Source organism: Pyrus communis, chromosome 10 (genome assembly GCF_041283825.1).
Source record: "Pyrus communis isolate YQ-2024b chromosome 10, ASM4128382v1, whole genome shotgun sequence".
Classification (NCBI taxonomy): Eukaryota; Viridiplantae; Streptophyta; class Magnoliopsida; order Rosales; family Rosaceae; genus Pyrus; species Pyrus communis.
Genome location: NC_142574.1, coordinates 1,032,138 through 1,045,273, shown reverse-complemented (window position 1 = coordinate 1,045,273; position 13,136 = coordinate 1,032,138). Strand labels below are relative to the sequence as shown.

The window sequence follows — 13,136 nt, the reverse complement described above, 5'->3', positions numbered from 1 at the left end:
TCCCTCACACTTGGCGGCACAAAAAATACAAGTTTGGCCCGAATCAGTTGGACGACAATGTTTATGACGTTCTTTTGTGAGAATTCAGGAGGTTGATCAATAGATGGTGAATACCCATTTGAATAGGCTAACGAACAAAATAATAGTCTAACTCGATGTGTTTAGTTCGAGCATGGAACACTGGATTAGTAACTCTTGACACTGACATTATCACAACACATAATAATTGTTGTTGAAGTGCATGGCCAAGGCACTCATATACAAATATGGATCAAGGCACGATACTCAGATTTTGCTCTGGAGCTTGGTGGAGTTCCATGAGACAAGATTTAGCCCAAGATAAATAAGAAAGTCCAAAGTAGAACAACGTATTCGGACCAAAGCCTTAATTTAGCCTGAATTCTTTGCCAACAAATACTGAAGAGGACCAAAATCCTTAATTTAGCCTGAGTGAGATGGGGCCAGTGGATGAGTGATGCACCTCAACGCCCAACAAATAATGAAGATGACAGAAATCCTTAACTTCAAATTATTTACCAAACACATCAATAAATGATGCCATAACAGGAGGACAATTACCGGTAAGGATAATATCATCAACATATAAAAAAGAGGATTAAGAAAATAGTACCATATGCATAAACAGAAAAGGAGTGGGTGAACAAACTATGTTTGAAGCTGTGACAAATGACAAACTGATTGAGGTACATGGAGCTTGCTTAAGACCATAAAGCCCCTCAGTTTGCACAAAGTCTGGTGGTTGAACCATGTAGACCTCCTCTTGTAGGTAGTCATAAAGGAAAACATTATTGATATTAATTTGACGAAAAGATCATCCATTGGTGACAACAAGACAAAGAACAATACGAATGGTTGCTGGTTTGATCACAAGGTTGACTGTCTCATCATATTCAAAGCCATGTTATCAGTGAAAGCCATTGGCAACAAGGCGGAATTTGTAGTGCTTAATTATTCCATCAAAGTTACCTTTGATACGAAAGACCCACTTGTAGCCAATAGGACAATAACGTGGGAGGGGGGGGGCACTAGAGGCCATGTCTAATTTTGCAGAAGAGCATTTAAATCCTTTGGATGCCTAAAAATGTGTTTGGTAAAAAAAAAAAAAAAAAGTGCTTTTTAAAAAAACTGTTGTCAATGAAAGTAAAAAAGCAGAAGCAGGGTCTATCATGCTTCTAAAAAAAACGTTTTTTTTTTCTTTTCAAAACATAGTAATCAATGCTCATTTAATAAACTTTTCAAATGGCAAGTATACCCCCACATGTTTTACAAAATTACAATCTTTGTCCTTACATTATTGTCTTTGATAATTATTATATCATATTAAATACTATATTATTTTTAGTCATTTAACATATTCAAGGCAATTTATATAAAAATTTACCAAATACTTGGGCATTGTTTTTTTTTATATATATTTTTTAAATCACTTTTACAAAAAAATGTTCTTTATTTTACAACAATTTATTTTCACGGCACAACAATTTATTTTCACGGCACAGCAGAAACAGTTTTTTTTTAAAAAGCATGGTAATACCAAACTAATCCTAAGTGAAGCATGTGGGTTCAATTTCATCAGAGGAGGCAAAGGTAGAGTAGGCGGCAAGGATCGGGTATATAATGGTGTCTTCAGTTTGATATGCCTGAATGCAAGCAGGTCACCATTGGGTGATGTGGTTTAGGGTTTATGGTTATCGGTAGCGGGCGGTGTTGTTAGTGCTTTATTTAGATTAATTTGGAGTTAATTACTACATTTTGTAATTTATTTGTATTAGGATGTGTATTGATAAAAAAAAAATATAATTTAACAAGATTTTAATACATTCTATACGTTTGTCTTCCTAATCGCATTGGCTTCACCCATTTATTCAATTATTATTTTATTCTTATATCAAAGGCCAATTGGTGGTGTGACTTCAAGTTAATTGGACTACAAGTTAAAGAGGTGACATGGGCCTTGTCATTAACCACAGATGAGGGACTTCAAATTAAGCGGTGAGAGTGGATGCAAGTAGAGTGAAAGTAGGAGAAAGTAGAGAGAAAGATGGGAAAGTACTTTGCAAATTCTACTTCCAATTCGTGTGGTTTTGAGTACAAGGAGATGGATTGAGCATTCTTGATTTTAATTTAGCTTTTATGCAATTTATTTTCCATAGAATTACAATGAAGGTTTTTGTCATGCGGTTCTAAACTCTTAGCTAAGGCTAAGAGGAATTCCTAATTATGATTACTTTAGCTATTTGATTGTTTCATTCATGGATTTCAGATTGTTAATTAATTTTCATTCACTAGTGGAATTGCAATTTTGATATTTGGTTCTTTGAGCTTGACCATAGCCCAGGATTTTGATATTGAAATTATTTGCATATGAATTTATTTCTGACCATGAATTGGATTCTATCGATGCTTTGTGAATGAGAATCACGAACTTATATTTTGATCTGACCGTAGACGAATATTGGTTCGTGTGACTTCCTAGAAGATTAGTTATTTGTTTGACGTGACCAAGTTGATAAGTGGTTAATTTATTTCTCACTGTGCCTAATTGGATTTCTACTTGTTTGTGTATACCAGACCATGGATATATAGACTGTAGGAATAGTTGAGTTTAAGCCTAACTACAATAAAATTCAGATCTCTTTGAGAAATTATTGGCATTTGTACCTAACCACATACATATGACCGGAAGTTTTCATTAATTTGATAATTCAATATGGGTTGACAATTGGATACTAGGTATGACAATTAGTGGTGGAATCAAAGCCTTAGTGTTTTCTTACATTTGTTTTCAATCACATTTTTGTTTAATCACTGTTAACTTTAATTCTTCTTCAACATAAATCCAATCTTTGTTCCAATTTGTTAAGTAATAGTTATTGGATTCAGTTGGTAATTCAACCCCAGTGGATTTGATCTGGTATTTACATATTTCTACTACAACTGATTCGTGCACTTGTAAGTAAATTTAGTTTGAATTAATCTATTTATTAGGTTAGCTTAAATTCACATCAATGCTAGCGGCAGCAGAGGTTGAATTTCAACAACAACGAAAAAGTAGAGAAGTAAACAACAAACCTTTTTTCAGCAAAAGTTGGCGACAATGAATACAAAATCATTCGAAACCACAACAAAAATACCAATCCAAAACTGGAACCAACCCTCGCATTTTTTTCCCCAAAAATTCCTAATCCATTTAAATCCAACAATCAACAATGCACATGACTCGACCTTGTTATTTTCTAACTATCCACAAATCCAGCCACATGCCTGTGGCAGGCACGCTGCAAACACACACAAGGAAAAAACAAAGTTTATACTTGCGGCGCACATTCTTCGTCCAGTTCATGGACATCATGGTTTCTGTTTTCATTAGCGCCATGTTAGCATACCACAACCTCCCTTATCACGAATTATATAAAAAGCTTTTCATATAACATTGCACACACATACACACACAGATATATATAGAGAGAAAGAGAGAGTGAGAGAGAGAAGCAGCCTCTTATCACGAATTGTAATCCACTGTGCATAACACTGTGCGAGCAAGACACAATGACCGGCAAAACGCACTCCCTTAAATGTTCCATCCTAAAATGTCAGGGAATTGCATAACAGCTTAGATGGATTTTGCCTACGCACAACAAGCACATTCAAGTTTTTCACTCTGTTTTTGTAGACCTCAATTGGTTTTTCTGCTTAGCCCGAAAAACTTTTGAGATTGAGAGAGAGAACCAAGAAATTCAAGTCAAGAAAAGAAAAAAAAAAAAAACAAAAAAAACCCTTAAGCATCCTTCCAAATGAAATCACACAAAGCAAAGAAATAATGAATAAAAGCACAACTCCCCTCTCAAGTTTTGAGATATCCACCAAAATGAATCCACACAAAATTAAATTCAAGAAAAAAAACCACAAATTCCAGTGAACCAAATAAGAAACACAAACAGAATCATCAAGAAGCAGAGGCAGGAAACCATACCCAAAACAACAATTGTAGTTCCTAGGAAATTTCAGAACTGTTAACGCAGGACAGCAAAAAAAGAATCCGCTTTTAGCCCCCAAATCCACAACAACACTGCAACTCACCGCAAATCCAAATCGTGAGTGTTTCCTCCAAATCGACAAAAATCCAAAAACAAAAACCCAAAAACAGTTATTTAAAATATACCTTGCCTGAGTAAAAGCCCTTGCGCAGCTGTCTGGAAACATGCCGCCCGCAAACTAGGCTAAAAATCAGCCAAAATTCCGAACAGAAACAGGAAATCCCAGACCAAAAAAAAAAAAAAGACGAACACGGATTGTATTCCCCCGACCACAACTTTGGAAGGCCCGGAAACCAATTGATCAGTTTCCACAAAAAACCTTAGGTTTAAACAGATGCACAATGACCCTCAATGACAAATCGTAGAGAAAATCAAATCCCTTAAACAAAACCACGCAGTCTTTGTGCAAAAGAAACAACGATCACCAAAGAGAAACACAGGATTAGAAGTAAGGAGCAAAACAAAAATAGCAAAACCCAAATCAAGAAAGACAACAAAGGAAGAAAACCCTAAGGAGCTAAGAAGACTGTCAAAGTCAACGGAATAACGATGGGGACGCATGGAAAACAGGTGTAAAAATGTCTCTTCACTGCACCAACCAAGCAAGATAGACGGAAACAAATGAGAGTTGCAAGGACAAATCAGTCTGGACACTATAGATAAATAGTAATCCAAAAACTGGGTTTTAGTATATATAACTAGAAGAAGCTTCGGCCATTAGGTACTTGCTTTCATCAATCCGCGCTCCTTCACAAAAGATTGTTGCGCTTTGTCCTTCAAGTAGTCAATGTTTTGTGAGAAGTAAAACTTAGTGCACGTGGTTCAATGAAAAATTTCTTGCAGAATGGTACCCACTTTCTTGCAAATTCAGATGTCTCGGCAAGAGATTCAAAAGTAAGCATGGCAGCACTAGGGCTGGTTCAGTATGGGATACCGAACCGAAACCCTTGTCCCAATTTCCAAACCGAAGTTTTCGGGAATCCCAATTTCGGAAATCCCGAAATAGTTTCGGGATTTCGGGACAAATCGGGATTCCCAAAATATTTTTGGGATGTTTTTTTTCACCACACTAATGAAACTTAAGATGGCAGTTTGCTCAGATAGTTCAATACCAGAATAAAGAGTTACCATTTTCTTTCAACTCTATTAGCATTTTCAATTTGAAAAGGATTGGAGGTCATTTGTTCAAATGAGGGTAAAAATGTAACTGAATAAAAATTCTATATTATCATGAGGTCAATGAAATAATAGCATGTCAAGGTTGGCATATAAATGCAAATTAATACATTGACTGTATTGCCACAATACCTCCAGTTCTTGCTTGCGTGCTTCCTCTTTTCTTGCTTCTGACCTAGCACTTCTTTGTACTTCAAATATCAAAGCAACTGTTGCAAGTTGCAACCTGTGTATATATTTTCAGTAAGAAATAAATACTTAGGAAAAATAACAACAAAACAACTTAGGAAAGATATATGATCTAGCATTGCAATTAAAGATTCCTTGACCTAATGATGTGCAATTATGTGGGTATTTGACAGTTCATCAGTTCAACACCTTCATATATACTATATGAACACGGTTTTACATGATTTGAATACCATGAACAGTAATTAAGCTAGTGGTTCAGCACTCATATAGTAATTAGTATTAAAAAACACATCTATATGAACACGGTCAATCAAGTTGCTTTCAGCTTTGAAAAAAATGGTAATCATTTGAATAGCTCCGATCATTGGACAATAATTATGTTCCAATGCTAAATGTACACAAATTTCAAGCTTTTGAATACAAAATGTATAGAGAGAATTATTGCACCTGCACATAGATGATAGAAATACAGTGAGATCATCAATTTGCAAAACCCGAAATCAATATAAACTTAACCGCAAAAATTATGCCCACATTTCGACAGGTTTCAACAACCTCCATATCACTTCCAATTGCTCCTAATTTCACAAACCCTAATCTAGATTTCACAAACCCTAATCTAAATTTCACAAACCCTAAATTAATTCCCAAATTTACCTGATTTGGGGGAGAATCGGTGCACAATGCACTGGAATCTGGATGAAAAAGTCGAGAGAGATCAGAGATGTGAGCGGCGCCGGTGGCCGTGGCTGTCTCTGTGCCGTGAAGGAACAGTGAGGGTCTGAGGGATGAGAAGTCGAGAGAGAGATCAGAGACGGAAAGGTTGTCTGAGGTGAGGTCGAGGAGGGTGGTGAGGACCGTGATGCACTGAGGTTGTCTGACTGTGAGGTGAGGTCGAGAGTCGCCATAGTCGAGACAGAGAGAGACACAGAGTGATTGAGCTGAGTTAGGGTTTGAACTTTGATTTGTATTCAACGGTTGAGATTAAATCTCAATCAAATCCAACAGCTGTTACAATTTCAAATATATATTTAAAATTAAATAATTATATTTTGTTTATCTCAGTTCGATATTAGGTACCAAAAATTTCGAGATTCTCAGTTTGGTATTTTTTCAGTTCAATTTGGTTTGAAATATTCAGTATTTTTTTCCACCCCTAGGCAGCACCATCGTCAGACACATAGCAGGAAACTTTATCCACGGGGCAGTTTACAGCAAGGATGAAGCAAAGAAGATTTTAAGGCAGATCCCTTGGCAAAGAGAGCTTGCTGCATATCTATGAAACTAGATACTTCTCTTCGTATTAAAAAATTAAAAAAAATTTAAAAAATTAAAAACCTCTATTAAAAATAGGAAAGAAAAAAAAACCTAATTGAGAAATTTTGTTTTTGGATTTAATTTCTAACGAACTTCATCATAAGGGTTTAAATCTGAATTTTTTTATTTCATGAGCTATCTCCGAGTATCATATCACCACGAGAACCGTTTATCAAATTTGGTATCGAATTTGGTATCTATGAGATTAGAACCTAAAACCTTTCACTTTCAAATGAATAAAAATAGGGTAAAGTACAAAAAATTACCTCAACTATTGGGGTCACAACAGTTTCATACCTCATCTTTTAAAATTGACAATGTCATACCGCATCTTACGAATTTGTGACAATGTCATACCTCCGTCAATTTTTCTGTTTCTGTTAAGTGCTGACGTGGCAAGAGACTAGGACCACTTTTTATTAAAAATATAATAAAATATTATTAAAAACTAAAAAATATATATTTAATATTTTTTAAATACTAAAATAATAAATAAAAAAAAAAAAAAAAAAAAAAAAAAAACCCTAAGTCGTCCCTTCCCTCCCCCTCTCTCTCTTCCCCCATCTTCATCTTCTTCTGCTTAATCTTTAACACAAAAAAAATAAAATTTGAAAACCCAACCCCACCCGCCCCCCAGGAGGAGGAAGAACCGAAGAAGAAGAAGGAGGAAAAAAAAAAAAATTGATAACCCAACCCAACCCCCCCCCCCCCCCAAGGAGAAGGAGGAAGAACCAAAGAAGAAGAAGAAGGAGGAAGAAGAGAAGGAGGAAGAAAAAAAAAAATGAAAACCCAACCCCACCCGCGCCCCCCCCCCCCCCCCAAGAAGAAGAAGAAGAAGAAGAAGAAGAAGAAGAAGAAGGACGAGGAAGAAGAGGACGAGGTAAAAAAAAAAAGAGTTTGAAAACCCTACCCAGGAGAAGGAGGAAGAAGAGGAGTAAAAAAAAAAACCAGAAGAAGAAGGAGAGGGAAAGGGGATGCCCTACCCCTAGGAAATTTTTTTTGTTTTGTTTTTTTATTCTTAATTTTTTTAATATTTAATTATTAAAAATATATTTAATTATTTTTTAATCCAGCTGGATTAGTGAGTGGTTCCTGTCTCTTGCCACGTCAACACTTAACAGAAAAACTAAGAGAAAAATTGATGGAGGTATGACATTGTCACAAATTCGTAAGATGCGATATGACATTGTCAATTTTAAAAGATGAGGTATGAAACTGATGTGACCCCAATAGTTGAGGTAGTTTTTTGTACTTTACCCATAAAAATACTATCAGATCGTAATACTCACTAGCAATAATAAGAAAAGAGCAATAATGTCATTTTAAGAATTTAGGGAAACTGTTGGTTTTGAAAACCCAGGGGCACAGTGGTTTTGATAGAGGAGGTGGATTGTCTGCCCTCCCATTTCCATACTCTCCTTATGCCCTTATGTTTGTGTAGTCACGGTTAAGCCACGTCAACATTTTATATTCCTATGACTTTTTGTTTTATTATTTCTATAAAAAATTAATATAAAATGTTAACGTAGCTTAACCGTGACCACACATCACAAGAGGGCATGGAGAGAGTATGGAAATAGGAGGGCAGACAATCCACCTCCTTTGATAGAAGGGGAGAAATGGAAAGCTAATTTTTGTGGGAAAAGGATCCTTGCCGATCATTTTCCTGGGAATTCTAGGGATCTCGTGATCATGACTGTTTATTGTACATCGTGTGGTCAGAAATTATTTCAAACTTTAAAATTTAAAATTAAATATAAATATTATTTAACGAAAACTGATCGCATACGATGAACAGTCACGATTACGGAATCCCTAAGATCTCCAGGAAAATGATCCATTTCTGTGTGTTTGAAATGGATGTAAAACACCTAGCAAATGAAACTAGTTACGAACAATTATAAAACAAACTATTATTAAGAATATGGATAGAAAACACCTTGAAAATAAACTTGAATTGTCGAATTCTCCAAAGTAGTGCTTGCATTCTTCTCCTCTGCCTTTAATGGTTAAATAGTCTTATTTATAATACTACAAAATAAAATCCTACCTAGAAAATGTCTTCTAAAAACTAGGAAACATGATAAAATAAGATAGTTAGGAAATAAAATGTTTCATATTTAAACTGAAATTCGGACTGCAAAGAAAATCCATCTTTTGACCAACCAAATCAACTCCGATTTGGTCCCAAAATGTCTCTTTTTAAAGCTTGAGACATCCCTAACAAATCCTTAGAAGGAATCTTCCTCAAGATATGCCATATTGACCCTTAAAATATCTAAAACGTCCAAAAACGTCAATCTAGGAAAACTCTACATTGGGCCCTTATTTCATTGCCATGGTCAACTAGCATGGTAAAAAAATTTGGAATTTTGACACAATCATCTTGAAAGACTCGCAAACATCCTCCAATTTAAACCACTCCAAAATTCATCCGTTTGATCACGTTTTACTCCTGATGAAGTCGAATGTCCTACATTAAAAATATATAACAAAATATCAAAATCCTATCAAAATAACTAATAAATTATAACTAAAATTAGGGTGAAATATATAGTATAATATGGACTCGTAAGAGGCAATGGTAAAGTAGGCGGCGAGGATCACTTATATAATGGGGTCTTCAGTTTGATTATGCCTAAAGCAAACAGGTCACCATTGGGTGATGTGGTTTAGGGTTTATGGTTTTGGGTAGCGGGGCGGTGCCAGGGAGCATCCGGTGCTGGTGTTGAGGTAGCAGGAGGTGGCAGGGAGGTGGCAGGGAGGTTGGTGCTGGCGGCAGCAGAGGTTGAATTTCAATCTCAATATTAGGGCACTCATCTAAAATGTAAATGATAAACCTCACTTATTTTACAAAATGACAGTCTTTGTCCTCCCTTCACTGTACATTCCTTCCCAGTTCCCATCTCATCGTTCGCCTTCCATCCACCACCCCTCGTCCCCTAGCCAGCACGCCACGACCACCCCCTCGGGCCAAGCCCCTCCATAACCCTTTCGTGTCAGTGTAAATTTTGTAAAACAATTTGTTTATCAAAATAATGTATGTAGTGAGAGTTCAGTTTCTTTTTGTCAAACTATCCTCAACTGTCATTATACACACTCAAAGCACTTCTATATCAAAATTTACCACACTGAGTTTTTACATTAAAAGTGCTTTTAAAATTATTGTTTACCAAACCCTTAATTGTTTTATCTCACAACTAATAATTCTTACAACACAGCAGAAGCAATTTATTTTTAAAAGCACAGCAATACCGTAAGTTGCTTCTCCTCTCCAAATTTGCAAAAACCCTCAAACCCATAACAAAACTTATTGAATACACATCAGATAGATATAAATTCCCTCCATTCTGCAGGCAGATGATGCACCACCTAATGGACTATTGCTCTGCTTTGATGATCCATAACCAAACTAGTTTTGCATAACTAGTTTTTTTTCTCTAATTCTCCATGCAGATGATGCACCTAATGGACTGTCCAGAAAGCATCAAGTCGAACGCTTTGTTGATCTCAGCGAATGGGACCGAATGAGTGATGAATTTCTCCACTTCCAGCCCCTGCAAGATCAAACAAGTTCAGTCTTACCACATTGCCATTTTCAAAACTAACTAAAATAGTTGTGCAGCAAATTCACAAGGAATATCCAACTTAAAATGCTTAGGCCTTTAGGCAAAGGACTTGATACTTAAATACGAAAAACTAGGGTGGTTCGCGGACTTGGTTGTAAAAGAAACATACCTTGTTCATGTACTTCTCCACGACACCTGGTAGATCGGTGCGGGGCTTGTAGTTGCCATAGAAGGTACCCTTAAGAGTCCTCTCGTTCAAGAAATTCATTGGATGGGTTTTGAATGCATCATCTTTGTTTGGCACACCAACAAGTACAGCGAGACCCCAACCCTAAATTTAGAAAGAAAAAGTATGATTTTAGATTCTGAAAGCAATGTTATTGCATATTCTAGCATCTTAGCTAATTGAACAACAAAAAGTGGTTTAGAATTACTTACATCATGAACACATTCAAATGCAGAGATCATAGCCTGGATGCTTCCGGTGCACTCAACACTCCTATCAACTCCGCCGTTGGTCATCTCAGCAATCACCTTTTAATCAAAGTCAAATGTTAGTCGCTAAGAGCTGATAATCACTAACACTAAATGGAGTGTTAAAAATAAGAGAAGCACCAAATGGGGGAAACGGAAATGCTTTGCTCTAATCAATCGGACACAAACATATATCAAAGAGATTTCTATAACTAACCTCTTGCACAGGTTTGTTATGATCTTTCGGATTCACGAATTCATTCACCCCAAACTTCTTGGCTGCCATAAAGTATAGAAATTATTTAGTGAATGACATCTCAACCAGACATGAAGACGCGTAACTAAGTCCTTAATCGTTAAATAGATGTATAATCATATTGACTGACCTTCCTCAAAGCGACTGGCATTCAAATCAACACCAATGATCCTTGAACAGCCCGAAACCCTTGCACCTTCAGCAGCCTAAAATGAAAAAAGATGAACAAGAAAATCATTACAATACTCCAAACTATCCAAAAGAGCCATAACAGAGGAGCAATAAGAATGACTTACAGCAAGACCAACAGCTCCCAATCCAAAGATGGCAATAGATGAACCCTTTTTCGGTTTTGCAACATTCACAGTGGCACCAAAACCTTCAAATACACAAACAGAAACAACAATTGATTGCTCCAGAAAGAAAAGTTGAAAAATCCCTAATTTCTGATTCTAAGTTTTTAACTATTAAAATGGGAGAAGTCTTTCGAACCTGTGCATATTCCGCAACTAAGAACACAAACTTTGTCAAGGGGAGCAGCCGGGTTGATCTTAGCAACTGAGCCAACGTGACAAACAGTGTATTCACTGAAGGTAGAAGTACCTACAAAGTGATAAATTGGTTTTCCATCCTTGGAGAACCTGGACTGGCCATCATTGATCATGGTACCCCTATCAGTATTGATCCTCAGCAGATCACACATGTTGCTTTCCTCTGACTTACAGTGCGCGCACTCCTTGCACTCCCCAGTGAACACAGGGAGGACGTGGTCACCCGGCTGGAGTTCAGTTACGCCCTCGCCTACGCTTTCCACAATTCTAAACACAAAATGTTAAGCAAACAAAATTTAGAACAGTAAACAAACTGTGTAAAATGGAAGCAAATACTAAGTTAATTACAAATTATGTAGCATTAATATTCATAGATGTGTACATACCCTCCAGCTTCATGACCGAAAATGCGAGGAAACAGCGGTTGTTGTCCCTGTCACACAACATATATGTTTCAATTCCAACAGCTGACATTCTAAGCACGAAAATGCCATGTATACGATTTATCATCACATTAGATTTAGCACTCAAAATCATGCTTAACTTCACTAATCAATTGCAAGTTATGGACTAAGTACTATAAACATATGAAGAATCATGCTTAATGATGTAGTTATCGATACGCAGATATTAAAGTAGAAAATGGCATTCGAAGTTGAAGTTTTTACTTTGGCTTCCCAGAAGTAGACATCGGTGTGGCAAAGAGAGGTGAAGAGGATCTTCAAGCGAACTTCATGCTTCTGCGGTGGTGCCACCTCCACTTCCTCAATTGACAGTGGCTTCCCCGCTTCCCATGCCACCGCGGCTGCAACCGACAAATCCCAATGCGATTAGCAACAAATACATCGATGAAATCAGTATTTTTACCACAATTACCGTCAACAAGATCAAGATTTTCAAAATGTAATGAAAGCTACAATTTATGGAAAAATAGAGACAAAAATTCATTACAGCAGATTATTCAGTCCGCTGCCAAGTTAATTTCTTTTTAATCAATTTCCAAATTTTCGAAACTAAAATTTAACTTCTCATGAAATCCACGAAAACCTAATCCTCATCCTCATCATCACCAATTATAAACAATATTTAAAACAAAATAGAAAATCCCAAGCATCTTTATATTAAAAAAGAAAAATAAACCAGCAGTAGGATCATGTAAAAAGATAAAAGAAAAAAAATTGATCACTCCAAAAGGAAAGAGAATCCAAGTCAAACAAAAGAGTTCAACAAGAAACATGATCAAGCATGATCAGAGTGATGAACATGACAATCTATCAAAGTGGTAAATCAATCGATCAATTACTGATGCAAAACGCCACGATAACCTGACGAGTTGTAATCAAACAATTAACCTAAGGAGAGAGAAAATGGTCGATGCTCACCTTTGCATCTGATAACCTGACCAGCTGTAGACATTATGGAGGATGAGCTTCTTTTTTCTTGTGATGTTTGATGTATTTTTGCTATAAGTAGTATAATTGATGACGTTCAAAAGACGGTGGTTTTGGTTTTGGAAACAGGAGAAAGTGAAAGCAAACTATTT

General features: G+C 36.3%; 2 protein-coding genes across 2 annotated transcripts; both read right to left on the bottom strand.

Annotated features, from left to right (window-relative positions):
* Positions 1 to 4,463: 4,463 nt before the first annotated feature.
* Positions 4,464 to 6,639, bottom strand: LOC137729659 (uncharacterized). The gene is made up of 3 exons (XM_068468659.2): positions 6,084 to 6,639; positions 5,367 to 5,460; positions 4,464 to 4,832 (listed from the first exon to the last, which is right to left on the bottom strand). Exons 1-3 carry the CDS (start codon positions 6,332 to 6,334, stop codon positions 4,776 to 4,778), a joined length of 402 nt encoding a protein of 133 aa, XP_068324760.1. The 5' UTR covers positions 6,335 to 6,639; the 3' UTR covers positions 4,464 to 4,775.
* A 3,194-nt stretch (positions 6,640 to 9,833) lies between these two features.
* Positions 9,834 to 13,136, bottom strand: ADH1 (alcohol dehydrogenase 1). Its single transcript, XM_068466467.2, has 10 exons — positions 12,976 to 13,136; positions 12,262 to 12,398; positions 11,980 to 12,026; positions 11,535 to 11,860; positions 11,339 to 11,421; positions 11,173 to 11,248; positions 11,004 to 11,065; positions 10,751 to 10,846; positions 10,482 to 10,643; positions 9,834 to 10,300 (listed from the first exon to the last, which is right to left on the bottom strand). Exons 1-10 carry the CDS (start codon positions 13,007 to 13,009, stop codon positions 10,184 to 10,186), a joined length of 1,140 nt encoding a protein of 379 aa, XP_068322568.2. The 5' UTR covers positions 13,010 to 13,136; the 3' UTR covers positions 9,834 to 10,183.

What these genes read in the sequence shown, in the direction of transcription:
- LOC137729659 (XM_068468659.2), bottom strand. Translation starts at nt 6,334, where the DNA reads ATGGCGACTCTCGACCTCACCTCACAGTCAGACAACCTCAGTGCATCA. An exon ending in CCGATTCTCCCCCAAATCAG is followed by an intron (nt 5,461 to 6,083) that starts GTAAATTTGGGA and finishes ATATATACACAG; the next exon opens with GTTGCAACTTGCAACAGTTG. An exon ending in CACGCAAGCAAGAACTGGAG is followed by an intron (nt 4,833 to 5,366) that starts GTATTGTGGCAA and finishes GACTACTTGAAG; the next exon opens with GACAAAGCGCAACAATCTTT.
- ADH1 (XM_068466467.2), bottom strand. Translation starts at nt 13,009, where the DNA reads ATGTCTACAGCTGGTCAGGTTATCAGATGCAAAG. An exon ending in TAGTTGCGGAATATGCACAG is followed by an intron (nt 11,422 to 11,534) that starts GTTCGAAAGACT and finishes GTGTATTTGAAG; the next exon opens with GTTTTGGTGCCACTGTGAAT. An exon ending in ATAACAAACCTGTGCAAGAG is followed by an intron (nt 10,847 to 11,003) that starts GTTAGTTATAGA and finishes TTTGATTAAAAG; the next exon opens with GTGATTGCTGAGATGACCAA.